The sequence below is a fragment of the Morone saxatilis genome, unplaced genomic scaffold, assembly GCF_004916995.1.
Source record: "Morone saxatilis isolate NCDOM2014 unplaced genomic scaffold, NCSU_SB_2.0 Contig20, whole genome shotgun sequence".
Lineage (NCBI taxonomy): Eukaryota > Metazoa > Chordata > Actinopteri > Moronidae > Morone > Morone saxatilis.
The window spans coordinates 5,775,458-5,793,685 of record NW_023339763.1 but is presented as its reverse complement, the minus strand read 5'-3'; the positions used below and the strand labels follow the sequence as shown (position 1 = coordinate 5,793,685).

The window sequence follows — 18,228 nt, the reverse complement described above, 5'->3', positions numbered from 1 at the left end:
TTGCTGAGTTGTATCTTTCTGTGATTAAATATAAAGGATACAGAAGATTTTATAAGGTGTTTAAGGACAAGCATTTCAAGTCTTGATACTTAGCCTTGAGGTTAAACAAGACTAAAAAGCATATTCATTAGGAATGGATTGTGACCGCTGAGCACCATGAATTGCAATCAGTTTGTCTGTTAAATGTTGACGTTGATTAAAAAAAACATCTATTCTTATCTAATTGATTCTAATTATAACTATTTCAATCCAATATCTATTAACAACCACTGCTTTTTCATTAATTGCGGGATGTCTCCTGTTTTTCTATGACTCGCTCTATATTGACAGGATTCTCAGAGTGATTGTTCTTTTGGTGTTTTATCTGTGCACTCTCCCTCATGCCTGGGGCATGGAGAGCTGTTTTCTCTCCTATTCTGCTCTGTATTGGACTGTTATTGTGCGTAACCATCATCCCGGTTTCTCACAGCAGTAGGTTTTATGATGTTTTACAGTTTAATCCCTTCATGGTGAATATCAGGTATTGTACTGTCTGTGCCATCTGCACATATGATGTACTGTGCTGCACTGTTGCTTCGCCTGCAGGTGACACTAAATCCTGAACACTGATCCTTAAACAGGGAACATTCACACAGATAAACATTACTGTAGATGTGCCAGAGTTAGACACAAGTTTATTGTTCTTTTTAGAGTACCAATAGTGCCCTAACATAGTAAAAGAATATGAAATATTACAACTGTTACTACTAGTAATAATAAACAATTCATAAAAGAGCTGCAGGATCAAAACTGTTTTTGTAACCATCTCAATATGATTATATGCTGTACTGTGAAAACTGTCTTGTGAACATTTTGCACTTGTGTCAGATGATACTGAACTGAGCTTCCTGCTGTATGTTTCTGTCTGTTACTGCTGTTATGTTCCTATGTAAAGTGATTGGAGAGCACTAAAGACTGTCCATACAGGAAGAGTCGTGGCACAAACTTCACCAGACTGTTTCTGTCAGTCAGATGTGAGTCTATCAAAGTTTTCATGATGTGAAAACTTTCAGTTTCTCAGCTCAAAGTTAGCCACTTCACATCTCATTTCACCTTAAAAAAAAACAACCTCACAATTCTTCTCGCTGCGGTTTCCATGGCTTCTTTTCTTCCTTCTTATTGCTTCATATTTATTCTGGTTATCTTTGCTCTGAATTGGTCAGGACATAAATCAAGGTGCACTATCAAATTCACCCACGCTGCCATTTCACTTTCACAAAGGCGTGTGTCTGATGCAAGGACACATCCTGTTGACAAGGCATTACTACGCAGATGGATATGATGGTTACGGTTTCGATAAAATACTGACAGCTTTGGGTGGGATGCGTGTGTTTGTGTGTGTGTTGGGGGTTAATGTGATTTCCCGAAATAGGATTTGAATCCTCAATTGCTACCTGCCAAGGGGTTGGGAGAGATTAGAGTAAGATTAGATTTTAGCCATGCTCCAGTGAGCTCGCGCCCCTTTTCTGACATAATTGGATAGTTTGTGCCATATTTCATTCTCAATTGGATAGTTGTCACGAAAGATGCATAAACCTGGGGGAAGAGGAAAAGAAAAAACACATCGCTGTAGACTGTGACTGTCAAATTATACGGACAATCACATGATGAGAGGCTTTGGAGCGTCGCTCAGAAATGATCTGTGCACTGACGGGGCTTTTTTTCTCCCACTTTTTTATTATTTGAAATGATGATTTTGAGAGGAAAGCAGCAGTGATTGATGAATCACAGTTCATCTCAGTGCACACACCACTGAAATACTGTTATTAGATATTTGTCATCAAAGTCCTTCTCTATCTGACCCCTAATTCCTGTCTTATCATCTCTGCTGCATTTCTTCTTCTTCTTCTCTGTTGCGTAAAGCTTTTTTTCTGTGTATTACGTCTCAACCTCTTGTTTCTCTTTCTTTTACGCTTGTACTTCTTCCTGCCTTTCTCTCTGACAAAAATTAGCTTTTCTTTCATTTTTTGGTGGCGTTTAGGTTTTGCCAGTCTTCTATCATATGTCCTTTCTCCCCCTTGTTCTTTAATCTTCACACTTTATACTTTTGTCATCTCTCTTTTTCCTCTTTCTAGATTTTTTTATTTTCACTTCACAGCCTTTCCACCACAATCCCTCTATGCTTTCTTTCAATTCAGATCAAAGAATGTCAGCGTGCTATATAGATAGAACAGTTACAGAACAGTCAGTGTAACGATGTGGCAATTTTCTAAAGAACATTGAGGTCTGGTTTCTGCTTGAAATTCAACTGGAGTTGGTTTTGCCCAGGGTGTTTCTGGTTTTTAGGACAGTGCTTTATGGCTGCTGGTTTTTGTTTGGGTAGGTTGCTAGGGTGTGACTTGATTGTTTCTATGGTGTTCAAAGTGTCCAGGGCCCAAACACAGATGTATGTGTGCATCTATTTATGGGGAAGAACGTTGGTCTTGGTTTTGGTTATGTAGCAGGGAACTGAGGACAACTTCTTCTCTACAGCCTTACTCCAGTATAAGACTGACATCCAACTTCAAGTTTTGGAACAAAATGTTAGCAAGGCGAAGGCCCTGTGCTAAAATGCGTTGGTTGAATAAGCATGTTGAAACTTAATTAGCATGTGTTGCAGAGTATCACATTTCAGATTACCATTACAAATTAGCAATGAAGAACAGCAATAGCTATGAGCAGTGAACATAAAGGGTTGGGGAATTGAGAAGGAGTAGTCTACCGTAAAAGTGTCCTGAAGAGGAATGAAGCAAAACAAGCACATTACCAGACAAGTAAAGTTGAACACATTTTGCCAAAACATATGGCATTTTGTAAATCTCTTCTTTTGACATTGCTTTTAGTAGAAACGTTTTTCTCTTTGCCTTTTCTACAATCTATTTCTTTAATTATAAGGTTTGCCCTGTGAGTGGCCATAGAGGAAAGGCCATTAAAATCACAGATGTTTGTCCTCTGGGTAGCCTTACTGTGGACATTACATTTGATGGCAGTCTACCTCTTAGATTATGAAGAACCTTGGGTACGAAAAACATTTGCTGACGGTATTTGCAAGACGAAAAATCATGCGCCCAAAATGTCAATGGAGCTTCCTCTGAGGACCATGAGTATGTTTATAGATTATGAGCTACATTTTCTTCGTTACCGTAAGTGAAACCTTCAATAATGACTGTAAAACCAAAATAAAAATAATATTCTAAATCTGGACGGCAGTTATTACATATTTTACTGTGGACCAAAGTGGCCAAAAAGGGCAGACTCACCAACTTCGCCATATAAAAACAGGTAGTTACTTGCTGTGTTTTTCAGGCATCGAAGGTCCTCACAGGTTTTTCCAGTTATTCTGGTTGACTAAACTTCTGCAAACTTGGAGGTGGGTGGATCTATGCTGGGAATTATATGCGGTTACCAGACTTAACAGATGCAAGGCGTGAGGGATATGTCAATCAAGCACAGTCTATACATGCCAATTTGTACTGAGAAGAGCTGTAATCAGGTAAAATAAGTGAAAACACATGTATACAGGGTTAGCATTTTAATTACTAAGTAGAAAAAGTCAAGCGATTCAGCAACTAATGCATGGATTTAGTTTTTCCATTTCACAGTTTGTCTTGTCTTAGTCTACTTTTACCCTTTTCACTCCTTCACTGTCACGCTGTAGCTCTCTCTACCTGTCGTTTTTTTTTCTTCTTTCTCTCATTTGTTTTGTTATAAACATCCCTCTCTCCACTGTCACAATGGGTCTCTCTCCCTCTCTCTGCTCTGATTGACTGTCATCACATCTGACAGCACAGGCGGGAGAAAGATGATAAACAAGACATTTACGCCACAGAGACATCTTTGGCTGTCCACACATGGCAACACACACACACACACACATAAGCACAAGACATGTACACAGCAGAGGAGAATGAAGGAGGATGCAGTAACACGACCAGTCAGAGTTGAATTTGACTGATTCCTGTCAAGGAGCTGATAGCTTGTGACACCTGTCCATCTTAAAGTGATAGTCCATCTTAAGTCTTGTGATTCTCAAACTCTTGAAAGGTGGCTACCATTTAATCCCTCGTAGCACATAGAGATTGGCTACTTAGGGTCAGAGGAACTGAACAGTTAGCTGACAGACACACAGTCCTCATATATATACTGTATATAGATATAGAAGTTGACATGCCACCAAACATTTGCCCCTTTATACATCTAGCAGACACGGAGCAACAGAATATCTGTCTATTTAGCTGACTTCCTTCACTACAATTTTCAATGGACATATAATGTGAATATGAATAATTATGTGTATAGGATAAACCAGGGTTATAGTCTTTTGCATTATAAATGACACTTAAAAGGAGTCTGAGAGTCTTCAGGAGGTCTCCTGAACAGATTTGGCCTAGGGCTCCAAAAGTGCTAGGGCCGGCTCTGCGAATAGGCAGCTTCCTTTTCACCTCTTCCCCTCACCCTCACAGCATGTCTCAGATTTTCTCTATATATCTCTTCTTAGCCAAACCTTCCTCTGGTTTCTCTCTGCTTGTCTTTAGTCTTCTCTCTCATCTTATGCTCTTCATTTCCTCCTGATACAGGATATGTTGCTCTGATGTTTGTTGATTTTAAGGAAGTGAGTGTTCATTTAGAAAAGGTTGAGGGACTGATGAAGATAAAAAGGAAGATTCATAGGGATGAAGCCTCTGTTGCCAAAGATGGACCCATTGATGTCTTAAGATTACTTAACACAGCACTGATCCTGGCTGCTACAGATGGACAGACATGGGCACTAATTGCCCATGGAAAAGAACTCTTTCCACCTCTTCATAGATTTCTACATTTAAATCCTGCCTCTTTACCCAGTTTTCACCTCTTTTCTCCCCTGTCAGTTGAAAGGTGGCAAGATATTCTATGCACTTGAATAAGTTGAGGAAGTCTTATGACTTCAGGGCTGAAACACATGCAAATACAATCTGCACAATTAAAAAAAAGGCATAAAAATGAGCTCATACTATGGATCCTAAATCTTTTAATATAACATCTGTGGACAGAGAGTTCTTTGGGCAAAATTATATTAATAAAAAGGGCCAGTAAATGCATATGATGAATCAAACTTGGTTTTGAAGCCATTAGTAAGGCAATGATGATTCATCAATTAACCATACATCACCAATTCAAATATTGGCATAAAAATCAAAATGTGGGGTTTCTGTGATTGGTACTGGGACATTAGACTGCAGTGGTAATGCATACAATTCGGCTAGTGTAAGTGTGTGTGAGTACCTGACTAGATTATTGCTGTAAACAGATAAAAAACTAGCAGTCTAACAGAATAGGTATTTAATTGGCTTCTTGAATTATATCACAGCAGACTGGACAAACATACAGAGGAAGGATGCCACTAAGGGAAACAGATGAGCCTGTTGTATTAGTGATTTTTTTGTCTTGTGTTGTTGTGCTGAATGGACACTTTATAATACATCTTTTAATGTTTTTGCAAAAGTGCTTACATTGTCTAAACTGATCAAAATCAGTAGATTTTACCCCTGTATTTTCCTGATTTTTCATTTAATTTCCTCTGCTGTAGTGGTCAGCAATGATAAATCAGGTTCAGTATAAATTCAAAATCTCTCCTCCCATATTTTGTGTCCCTGAACAGGAACACTTTAAAATACATATGAGCACAACCACACAATAGTAAAGAGCCTTAGAGGAAGAAAAATTTGGAAGTCCACAAATCCTTAGGAAATGTCCCCTAATACCCACTCATGCAGATAAAGCATATCCAAATGAACAACATTGTTGACGATATTTGTTTGTCAATAGACTAATCCAAATCATCTCTACTCAATTCACACATAAATACACATTTTTGCATCTATTTAAATGCACCTATGTGTGTGCTAAAGTTTTGGTACATTAGTTTTTTTTGTGTAGGTGTTTAATATTGCATTACATTAAAAGTGCTGCAGTATTTATGCAGTTTACTCTTCGGAACAAATCGATTACAGTTCGCACTGTTTTGGCCTCAGTTTATGTACATATGTATGTATTCCCTGCACGTCTTTACATGTGTATTTGTGTGCTATGATTAAAACAGATGCCGACTCACCTCAGCTCTTTGAACGGCTCGGCCCTGACATGTGGCGTCTCCACTGATTTGCTGAACACGGCTCCTTCGGCTCCTGAAAACACAGAACACAACATCAGACAGGAGGCCGCTGTCAATTGAAACCACAAACCCCTCCTGTCCGATCAATGGACATAATCTCTGAGACTTCGCCAATCTATACGGCTCCAGTCAGCACGCACGGCGGCCCTCAACTCACCTCGCCTCACTGATAACGTGGACTCACATTTGATAGGGAAGAATACCGTGTTATAACATCATGAGGGTATTTTTAAACTTAAAATGTTATTTCATCATGAAGGGGAATAAGAATACATTTAAAGCTTCTGCTACAGCAACTCAGAGCAGCACATAGAGTTCAGAAAAACATGAACTCAAAAACTCTGTTTACTGTGCCAGCAAGTCTGTTTGGAAGACTGGATTTCAATCGTGCATTTTTATTCATGACCCCCAGTAGGCAGTGAGGTGACTCTCAATAAGGGTTACAAATGAGAAGCAACAAGATGGTGATCTGTGATAGGATAAAGTATGTGTTTAAAATAACATTTGGTCCAGTACATTTTTTTAACTTACTGATTAACATTACAAACAAACAACTGTAAAGAGTCAGAGAACATTGGACTCCTTTCACCAAATACTAACTTCAATGTTAATATGCTAAAATGTGCAGTCAACTTTATTTATATAACCCAGAATTTAGCTTTTCTTTCAGACAGCTTTACATTGTATAAACAATACGTCATGGATGGACAGACAGGTATGATTTGCTAAATGTTAGCTGATGCATGTTAGCATTAGGACAATGAGGACCTGTGCCTGAGAAGAGTCTGAGATGTTTTCAAATTATGGAAAGAAATAATGCTTATAATGAATGCATCATTAATAATAATTAACAATAGCTAAAAAAAAGTTTTAGATTTTCATAAAATACTTTAAAATTCTCAGTTCCTAAATCACCTCAAGTATGACTTACGTTGCATTGCTTGTTTGTGATGAAGTGCAAACTTACAGCATTAAAAAGAACAAAGAAATACTGGGCTTGCCCTTACCCAGAGGCTCTGATTGACTGTAGTGCCAATACAGCAGCTCAGTTTGAGTAAACTGAAGCATTCAGGTACATCAAATCAACAAAGCTTCAGGTGCAGATCAATGGCCATGACTAAATGTGTTTCAAAGGTTCTGAGGCCCCGCTGGGAATCCAAACACCTCTCACTTCGTGACACATGTTCAAGTTTCAACAAAAACGTCCAGCCTTGTCAAATACAATATTTGTTGCCATTTACAGTGCACTGTCTCACTCAAACCTTTGACTTCTTCAATAAAAAAAAACACCCAGCATACAACAGGGGAAAAATGGGATTTTCCAATGACAGTGGAGTTTGTATGTTGAGCCTTTCCTTGTTCTGAAAAGTTCAAAAAACAAATATCAATACTTGATGACTGAATTGTACAGTATTAGAGTTATATATAGATGCCAAGCATTAATATCTCCATATTTTACAGGTTCCAGCTCGTGAATATGTTTCATGAAGTTAAAACTGACTGCCAGGGTAACATAATGTTTAGAGAAGAAACATGCTTTTTTCGTCTAATATCTATTTTTGACACACTTGTGATTTTCATAAATCAACAAATGTCAAAAGAATGGCTACATCCCTGACTGCTTGGTTGGGGCAAAATCAAACACATTAACTACCCCTCCCAGGCAGGAAGTTACTAACATGATCAAGATGTCAGACTGAATAACGGAGTGAAATGAAATGGTATTTAAGAATCATTGTCAGGCTACGCAGGACAAATACGCTCAAATAAAACTAATCATAAAATCTCAGATAACTAAAAACAAATAGCAAACTGAATGACAAAATAACAATATGAATATACCTTTGTGAAAAGCTCTTAAGAGGAAACTTATGGCACCATTTAGGAGGAATCCTAGTCGTGAGATAAAATCCGTAAATACTGAAGCAATAAAAGGAAAAATAAATATTGTCCAAACATTAAGAAAAACTCTAATGATTTTAATTGTGCAGCCACAACTTTCTCTTATTTAGGTCATTAATGTTGAAGCTACCTGGACAGATTTAATCGTGACAGGACAAGTTTGACAAGTTTGAGTATTTTCCAGCAAAACAGGCATTTAATGGTTGAGCTTCCCTGATGTCTGGATATATTTACAACACTCTCGTTCCTCCAGGGAGCTCTTCATAACACAGCTCAACCTGTCGAAAAGTCAGGGAAATAAAATATCTTTATGCAAAGTAGAGCTTCGACTCGCCCATGTGGGATAGATAACTCTCCTCTTAATGACTGCTACAGGTGGAGCGACTTCTGTTCTCATTTTTTCATTGTTTTTTGTTACCCAAGTGGGGTAAAGTTGGAATTTAGCTTGTAGTGACAAGATGAAATCCAGTATTTAAAGTTTAAAAAAACATGCACAAACAAGTAAATATAATATGTGTAATACAAATAAATGCTAAATTTATATACTGAATCAGAAGAATCATTTCTGGGAAGCGAAACAAAACTGAAGGCTCACAAAAGAAAAAAGAAAAAAAATCTCTGTTTCCAGTAGCTCAGGAAAGCTCCGGTGACATTTAAATACCTACTGTTCAGTCAGTTAGAGCCAGAGTACAGAGAGGAGGATGTAAAGTGAAGTGGAAGCCTCGGTGCATGTCACTGACTCTTTCCCCCAGTAAAGTGAGTAAAGATAAAACAGAAGCCTCACATTAGAAATCCCAGCTCTCAGTCGGAATAAAAAGAACAAAAAGCTCTTTACTTTGCTTCTGGCTGTCACTCTGTCTTAGCTCGCTAGTTTAAAGGATAAAACCAGTGTCATTTTATTTTAGTCATACCACCATTTTCATCATCTATATTGGAAGTTTAAACACAACCCACACAGTCAGCAGTTTGGGGAAAAAAATGTTCCTTCTTTTAATGTATATATGCATATATATGTACATTTTAATGGCTCGTTTGTTGTTTTATTTGTATTTGAAACTTTTTGAAAGTTTATTTGAGATAATGATAACTTTAATGTTTCCCAACACAGCAACACACAAGACTACTGGAAAATTTAGGGGGTTATTTTAGGGCCATCAGTGATAAATGACTTAGCTTTATGAGCAATATATTTTTTATGTGTAGGGCACAAAATATGACCCCTGATCCTCAGCAACCATTTCTATAAAGAAGATAGCACTCAGAACTGCAAAATCCAGCACTATGTTACTGAATTGATACAAAATTGATCTGTAATAGGGATAAGGGAAGTTATTCACCTTGCTGAAATTTGTTAAACAAAGCCAGTTTTTAATGCCAATTTATTGTATTTTTATTATTTTAATGTAAAATTACATCTTTATTCTTTATTGTTACTGTGAAATTGGCTGTTAGAGTGCAGGTTTCCATTAGCTACCTATGCATAATTTACAAGAAGCAATGCATATTCTCCAGCTTTACTGTTATCTCATTGATATCAGCCTCACGGTTAAATTTCAGAGCTGTACCAGTAACAGCTTTGGAATGCTTTTATTGTGAAGCACTCAAAGCAGAAACACAATGTACTGGTCTCACTGACTGACTTTTTGTCAGTGGTAATTTTTACATTGGAAGGATAGAGAAAAAAAGATCAGCTGCACTGAGTTGTTGCATAAAGAGCTGTAGGCCACAGGCTGCATACCTTCAACTCGTCACCAAGGCAACCAGCACTACACTTGAAAAACAACAACATAAAAACATTGATGCTGATTATAGAATAACATCTTTATTAAAACAATGTGAGGCTGTACTGTACATGCACCAGAGTTGCTCTTACGCTGTTATACTTCTGCCAGATTAGTGCCCGCACATGAACAATTGATATTAACTTCTGGAACTAACCTGACCACTTGACATAACCCTGCCTTTCACTGCTCCCAAATGCTGCTTTCACAAATGTAGAAAAGTGTGGCTAAAGGATGGATATAGACTGTGTCGGCCAGAAAATCCAGTATCGGTCAGGCTCTAGTTGGGTGTTAGACATTGATGAAGAGTTTGAAGACAAGACATTTAATCACATTAAATGCCACAGATCATTGACATTGTGACACTCCAGATGTTTATATTTTTTCCCTGCTGTCTTTATTTGTACTCTGCCGAGTGTGACGACTCCATTTGTGTGCACCTCTGTGAATAAAATTTGATCTATCTGATTTTCTGATCGCAGTCTCCATATGAATGCTGAGCAGACAGCAGCAATACGTCACAGCACTGACATGTTCATGGGGGTGGGGGGGTGGGGTGGGAAAATAAATGATACTATTAATGTGTCTGTGTGAGCAGCTATGTGTCCATGTGTATCCGTGTATATGTGAATGTGCGTGTATCAGTGTGTGTGTGTGTTTGTGTTTATGAGGTAGTAGTCAGACCAGGGGCAGATATCATCAGTTGTGGCCTGAAGTATCTCAGAGGTGATGAAATACGGAGACATACAAGGCACAGAAGAAACTCCCTCCAGGAATAATTTCAATGATTGGTGATGGTCGTGGACTATACATGAGCAACAATAACCGAAAACCAAAATCCTGCATTTATTTTGATGCATCAAAAACGTCACACTACATTGTTTCTCTGTCATCTTCTAATGTTTTCTTGTCCTTTTTTAACATGAATTAAGTGGCTCATTATGTTACATACTGAAAGATAACTGAATACTTTTGTTTAAATACTTTTTACAACTACTCTGTATCTGTATGTTGTTTTATACTTAATACTACTTGTCTTTTCCACGAAGACCTGAGTTAAATGTGGGGTACAAAGGGCATTGTCAAGTGTTTCAATAAACACAGTTTTGCTAATGGGTAGCCAGTGGGGGATCACACTACACTACATTATTGTTTGAAGTTGTGAATCTGATGGAACCTCAATGCATGTTAATATTAATAACGGTAAATCTAATTGAATTTGCTATCAATGGTCAATTTTTTGATATGTGACTGACTTAACTATAATTTAGACCTCATAATTTCAGTATGAGCACAAAATGTACATTTCTATCACTGGAGTAGGACTGCAGGACATGGTTTCTAGATAGACCATATATTCCATCGCTACTCAGCTTGCACAGTAACCATCAACTGAAAAGAAATCCAAAGTCTATAAAAATCTAAACTGATGTTGCATCTCCTATTATAGTGAAAATATACATCTGCTGGTGATCTTATGATAAAAGTAGGAAATAAAATAAGCACAGTTTGGATTCAGTCTGCCATGACTTTATGCTAATGCAAAATACTAAAATAAAAATTATAATCAACTATACAGTATTGTGCTGCATTTAAATGCACTCAGTCATACACAGACACACATAGGTGGTTAGATCATAGATCATACATGCATATTAATGTCACGTTCTTCCCCGATACATGGGAGATGGATTAACATGTCCAGTCACACAGCCCACTGTAACTAACTTACTGTATATTGTATGAATGCATGGACACGATAAAAACAGCAGGATCCAATAGACAAAGTCCTGCTGGATGTAATTAATCAGCAGTGACATCTCTAAATTCAATTCAATTTAATCCATAGATGTAAATGATGACTGTTCGGCATGATCACCCATGACCTGTAACACTCGACAAATCTGTGATGGTCTTTGGATGTCAAACTGTGAAATTATGACCACTGACTGGACGTCTAACTGCATGAAACATGCTTTGATCCTGTCAGAGGAAATCCCACACTCACGCTTTTAGATAAAACCGATTTGTGATGTGTGGTGTATTCCGTAGTGATTTTGTGAAGAAGTGTTGTAATTTACTATTATGGTGTACCCACTTTCCCCGCAATCAGCCTCAACCTCCTCTACTGCAACTGGTGATTGCCTACATTTCCCAGAATGACATTGAGACCTCTGCAAGAACTACGCTGTCTGTATATGCAGACACAAAAATAGAGGCAGGTTTACTGTGCCCAGTTTTTAAAACAACAATAAAATATAACATCACATAACAACTTTTAAGGTTGGTGCATCCACACCTTTGGTAATAAATTCCTTCATGTATGAATGTTCAATTTGAAGGATTTGATCAAATTAAATCCTTGATTGTGTAAGATGGGTAAAAAAATCTGGTATGTAACTCTGCTAATGCTTGACATCAATAACAGGCAAGGAAGCCATAGAAATAAAAACACATGAACACAATGACAAAGTTGTATCTTAGCCTACATGGTTGAGTTTTGTGCCAAAACATTTAGCGTGCTGATATGTCGTTTAGCTTGCATAATAACATGCTTAGGGTGTAAAGATTAGATTATGATTGCATACAGTTACATTCAGTACTTTCACGTACATTTTGACATGCTGGCTTCACTATATGAAACATCAAGGGATCATCAAGACATAAGCATTAATCTTCTGGGGCCCATGAAAAAATCTGTCCAATAGTATATTTCAGTCTGGACAGGAGTGTTTGACAGACTGATGGACCAAAAAACTGAAAAACCCACATCACCATCCCAAGATAGATCAAACTAGTATGGAACTTAGTATGCTTCAATACAGGAACTGCAAAGCTACACTTGACGGCACAGTCATCACAACAAACTGCAAACTTCTGGATGTAAGTATTTAACATCCTAAAGACAGAGGGACCTGCCACCCAGAGCTATGCAAGACCAGGAAGTTTAATATTCACCCATTTATTTATTTTTTTCTCTCTGCCCTCTATTATCTTTCTCTCTCATTCCATCATTTTCTCACTCTCATTTTCTCTGCTGCAGAGTATATAATATTCTTCCCTTTTAGTATTTCAGTTAGACTGGAGGTGTAGCCAGCAGCTCTTTCTAATAAATAGCCAGCACTCCCTGCTGAGAAGCTTTGCCCTTTCTCCTTTGAATGCTATAAGGAAATCAGCAGCTTTTATGAAGGGGGGCAATTCTCCACCTCAACACTAAGTTTAGGCTGTCAAATAGTGTATGCAGCCAGCGGATTAGTGAAAGTAAAGAGAGAGAATAGAGATCAAAGTAAGTACTGAATATAGAAGGAATAGGGAGCAAAATTGAGAAAGGGATGACAGAGAAATGGAAGAAAAAAAGAAAATGTGAGAGAGTAGGCTAGAACAAAAAAAGAAAAAAGGGGAAAGAGAAGCTAACTATGGCAGTCTGGTGACAGATGGATGTCTTTTACTCAACTCAAGTTCAACTCGTCACATACAGTATGCAGCGGGCGGATTACAGCCCGCTAGGAAAGACGTGACAAGCCACCGACAATTTCTCCCACACTGCAGGTGAATATAAATCATTTACCCTGGGTCATATCACTCCCCAACTTCTGCCTTTTCTTTTTTTTTCTTTTGCGTAAATATGCTGACAGTGCGCAGAGACACTGCTGCCGGAGTAACAGGCGAGCCCGACAGTGATCGGCGAGAAAGTGAGAGACATTTTAACAATGCCTGTGTGGCATCGGCGACAGCAGGTACACGGCAGCCATCCACGATGACAGCTACAACATCCATCCAAGCCTGCACCGAGTGACGAGCTGTCATCCAGCATAGAATTATAGAAAAACAACAGCGTCTGTGCATTTTTGAAGGCACTGTTAGTGGCTTGGGAGATTACAGGGCGGTTTTTGATGTGGATTAACAGTTAAAATCATAAATCTTTCAAAACTTGTTTCAGATGAGAGCTAAAGGTAAAGGAGAGGTAAAAACAAAAAAAAAAATGAGAGGGGGATTTTTGATAGCAGACAGCTTGCAGCGAGACGCTCGTCTGGTCATCATTAGCTGTGTTCGTCAGGTGCTAGCCTGTGCGGAAAAGGCCAAATTATCCGACTCCAAATAACCAGCCTGGTTCCAGATCTGTGCTCCCTCTCTCAATGCCACACATTCTTGCTCAGACTCTGCCTCTTACTATTTCTTCTGTCTTGTGACCATTAAAAAAACTTTAAACTTCCCAGTCACTCTCCTGTTTTAAATCCTGAGTTTTTCTTAATCTTACTTACAAAGAAATGTATGTTAATTATATATTATATTACTTCTAGCTTACCAAGTCAGACAAAAATGTTCATTTATCCATTCCGATTCCTCTCTCTCTCTCTCTCTCTCTCTCTCTGACACACACACAGACACGCACATCGTCATCAGCATCACCATAGTTGAAAGATGAGCCTTTCAGCGGTAATCTGTCAGCACCCAGGGACAAAGATGATTAAAGTGACAGCATCAGGAGATCATCTGATCATGTCTCCCCCACTGCCACCTCCATACCTCCACTTTCTCACCCCCCACCATCATGAACACAGGGAAGAAAGAAGAGAAAGAGAGGAACAGAGGGATGTACAAGCTCAATTACGTTGTTCACACTGCAGTGAATTGTGTCCTGATTTAGATTTTTCTCCCATGTGTGTCCCAGAGCCAATGACTTTTCTGAAGAAATTAGCATCAACTCAAAAAGTAGCATTACCTTACTTTTTTCACTCCCAATATGTGTATGTCAGATACTGAGGTAAACAACAGCTGACTACATTCCTTCACAAATCTACGATAAGTGAATAAGTAACCTAATGCCCAGAAGAAGAATTAAAATAACTTTTCATTTAGCAGCATCATTAGGTCAAAACTGCAATGTGTTCAATACCTAAAAACACTAATGACATTCCCATCAGCCATAGCTGTAATTTGTATTTAGTACTAATTAGCAAATGTTAGCATGCACAACACAAAAATGGGGAACATAAGCATTATACCTGCAAAAAATCCTCTCAACATTATTCCTGTGAGCATGTTTGCATACTGATGTTAGCATTTAGCTCAAAGCACCTTTGTGTCTAAGTATAGTCTCGCAGAGCTGCTAAAGTGGCTGTGGAATATTAGTCTTGTTTTGGAACAGTGGTGCATTATTAGCAGCTCATTTGTGTTTTCTCTCCATGTTTCTTTTCACTTTCCACTAACACATGTATTCTGAGCTGTTCTCAATACAAGAGGACACCAAATGTCTTGGGGCAGGAAAGATAACATTTGGATGCAAGGGGACATAACATTTGGATGAAATAATAAAATTTGAAATTTTAAAAAATCCATATATTTCATCAAAGTTTAAATACAAATATAAAGATTTGTACCAATTAAACGAATAACCTTATGTTATTATCCTACTTAAGTCACATGAAAACCCAGCGCGGTATAAAACTTGATATGGTGTCTTTTCATACTGTGCACACGTGTCATTTTCCCATCGCTCTCAGGCCTTAGTTGCAGTAATGTCAAGGATATTGCAGAAAGGGGAATAAAAATCATCTCTACTCTTGCAGGATAAACAAACCAAAAGAAACTGATGTACAGCTATTTAGAAAGCAACATGCTGGCATGCAGTTTAGACACAGCAGTTGGGACAGAGAAAGCTAAAGATAGACAGGCAGACAGACATATGGACATTTCTGAGCACACAGTGGTTAATGTCCTTCAATCTTCCACAAAGATTGTAAAAGATAAGTTAAAAGCCTGAACTGTGATGTCCGCCTGTCTGTCTGTCTGTAAGTGTTTGAAGCCTGCAGCCGGCGGGATGGCAGTAATGAAGTCCTGAGCCTCTAATTGGAAAGAATGATAGTGAGCAGGACGTTTGATATTCCTCTGCAAATAGGCCTGCCGGGTATGTCGACTTGAAAAGTGTTGGGCCGAGCTGATTAGCATGGCAGTGTGTGTGTGTGTCTCTGTGTGTGTTTTAAGCTCATTTTCAGTTCATTCATTTGCACTCTGTGCTTTCTGAAAAAAAACCATACATGAAACAGTTTCTGAATGCTCACAGCAAACACATTTGATTAGTCTAATGAGTCTGTTTCATAAAGAATGAAGGCGGCTGTACCTGATTCAAAGGTCCATTTTCATCTGTTCTGCTTTACTACAATAGACACTTTCCAGAAGTGGTATTGGGGTGTCTTATAACATATTATCTGAATGAAAAGTGGAATTTCTTACACTATACAGCCACAAATTATGCATACAACCCTTCAACCTTTTGTTCTGAAGCTGTGTTTCATGGTTTTGGCCTGTTAGCACCAATTTTTTATTGTTACAGCATACCTATTTCAACATGACAATGCCCCCACAAAGAAAGCCAGGTCCATAAAGAAATGTTTCATCTTGTTTAGTGTGGAAAAATTTGACTGTGCTGCACAGAGCTCTGACCTTAAACTCATCCAACATCTTTGGGATGAACTACAACCCCAACTGTGGGCAAAATGTTTATCACCCCACATCAGTCTTGCCTAATGCTCCTGTGTCTGAATGGGAGTAAATCCCTGCTGTTAGGTTCCAGAATCTGGTGGAAAGCTCGAAATCAGAGGAGTGGAGGCTGTTATAGCTTCAAATTAATGCACATGGTTTTGGAATTGTTCAACTCACATGTATTATCATGTTTGGGCATCAACTTACTTTGTCTACATACTTTTGACCATTGGTCTATCTTCATTGAGTTATTATAGATATGTATTTTTCATTATTTTTTATTTTTATTTTCAATTCAGTTAGTGGGTTTGCTTGTTTTAGTTAAGTTTTGATTTTTAAAACATTTTAAATAGGTAGTTTTAAATTTAAAGGTTTAAAGTTTAGTTAAATGCCTCTTCAGGCTTGTGTTGAAAAATTTGACCAAATTGACAAAGACTAAAACTAAAGACATTTTCTGTTTTATTTTAGTTAGTTTTGTAAGTACACAATATGATATCAGTTAGCTTGTAGTTTGGGTTTAGTTTACTATATTAACCTTGGTAAGAAAATAGTCTATATCTGTTCATTTTTGGGACAAATATTTAATATTCATAAATATTCAATCAACTTCCTGTCTTTAATGTGTGATTTTTTTATTCTCATGAGACAAAATAGACCAAATCCTACACCATACAGTAATGTGGGTATTAGACAAATTCAGTCATGTGCATAAAGTATCAATATGATCAGTCTAACATGAATTATGGCTCACAATTGTAAGTAATATTTCTATGTAAAGATAAAGTGTCTGAGATCATTCTGCTAAACCAAGACAAGACCAAGAATTTCATTTTCTGGCAGTTTTGTCCAAACCAAGACAGCAGTGTACGACAACATCTAGAGTATTTCTGGCTAGTGTCATGCAGCTGCTTATGAGATTTCAAAAATAGACCCAAGTGGGCACATTCACAGGAGGAACTTTTGACATAAAACAAAACTGTGTGGGCATATTAACTTTGAAATTGTTTTATGCATCAATGATTTGATCAAATTGCATAAAGTTGCTTAGAACACTTATGCTCCATGCATAAAATGAAGGAAGTTAGTCGTTTGACATTGACATAGTGCAATGAAAAGGTGTGTGATCTCAGAGGTATCATTTCTGCCTCATGTTATAATTAAGTAATATACTTTAATGTTAGAGCCCATTAGCTATGAGTGGTATATACTTTTCTAAAACAAAGTGAACTTTAGATTGATTTTGTACCTTCTAGGCAGCCGCTGGTTTCTATTCATTCAACTTCTGTATGAAAACCGACTCACAGACATTTCAATAATAAAACCATCCACAGTGAACATTCAGTCACCTTTATTTTTGTAGGCTATTCTTATTTTTTGCTTTACATTGAGATGATATAAGAGCCATACACTGCCTGAAAAAAAGGAAATGAATCTAAAAAATAATCTAAAGATTCTCAGCACTATTCCATATTAATAACTACCTGGATGATAATATTTGAGGATGTTTTGCATCTTGTCTGAAATGGTTCTTTAGTTCTGACAGACTGGTGGTGAGTCTGCAGGCATTTAACTTCTGTACGGTAGACTCTACAGAGATCAGTCAGAATTTAAGAAGCTTTTTGGATGAAACTCCTTCAATAATCTACAACATGTCTGGTTGCTTTTGAGCACTATAACACTTGTATATGGTTCAGTTTGAAGGCAAACATACCACATTCATGTTTTCTGACGATGAGGTGTACAAACCTTTAAAATACATTAATACTTTATAATCTATAATAGCCAATAATTTAGTTAGCTTAAATATGACAACTTTGAGCCTTACTGTCATGAAAACCTCATCCATGTTTCCTTTAAAAAAGTCATCATTATCTTCACAGTTGGACAGGGTGT

At 37.7% G+C, this 18,228-nt stretch overlaps 1 protein-coding gene across 1 annotated transcript in view; it reads right to left on the bottom strand.

Moving 5' to 3' along the window:
• sgcd (sarcoglycan, delta (dystrophin-associated glycoprotein)) overlaps positions 1-18,228 on the bottom strand; it is a 137,385-nt gene that overhangs the window by 24,234 nt on the left and 94,923 nt on the right. Inside the window, exon 6 of the mRNA XM_035666164.1 lies at positions 6,110-6,182. Coding sequence (XP_035522057.1) covers positions 6,110-6,182 — 73 coding nt within the window. The remainder of the gene's footprint in view (positions 1-6,109; positions 6,183-18,228) is intronic.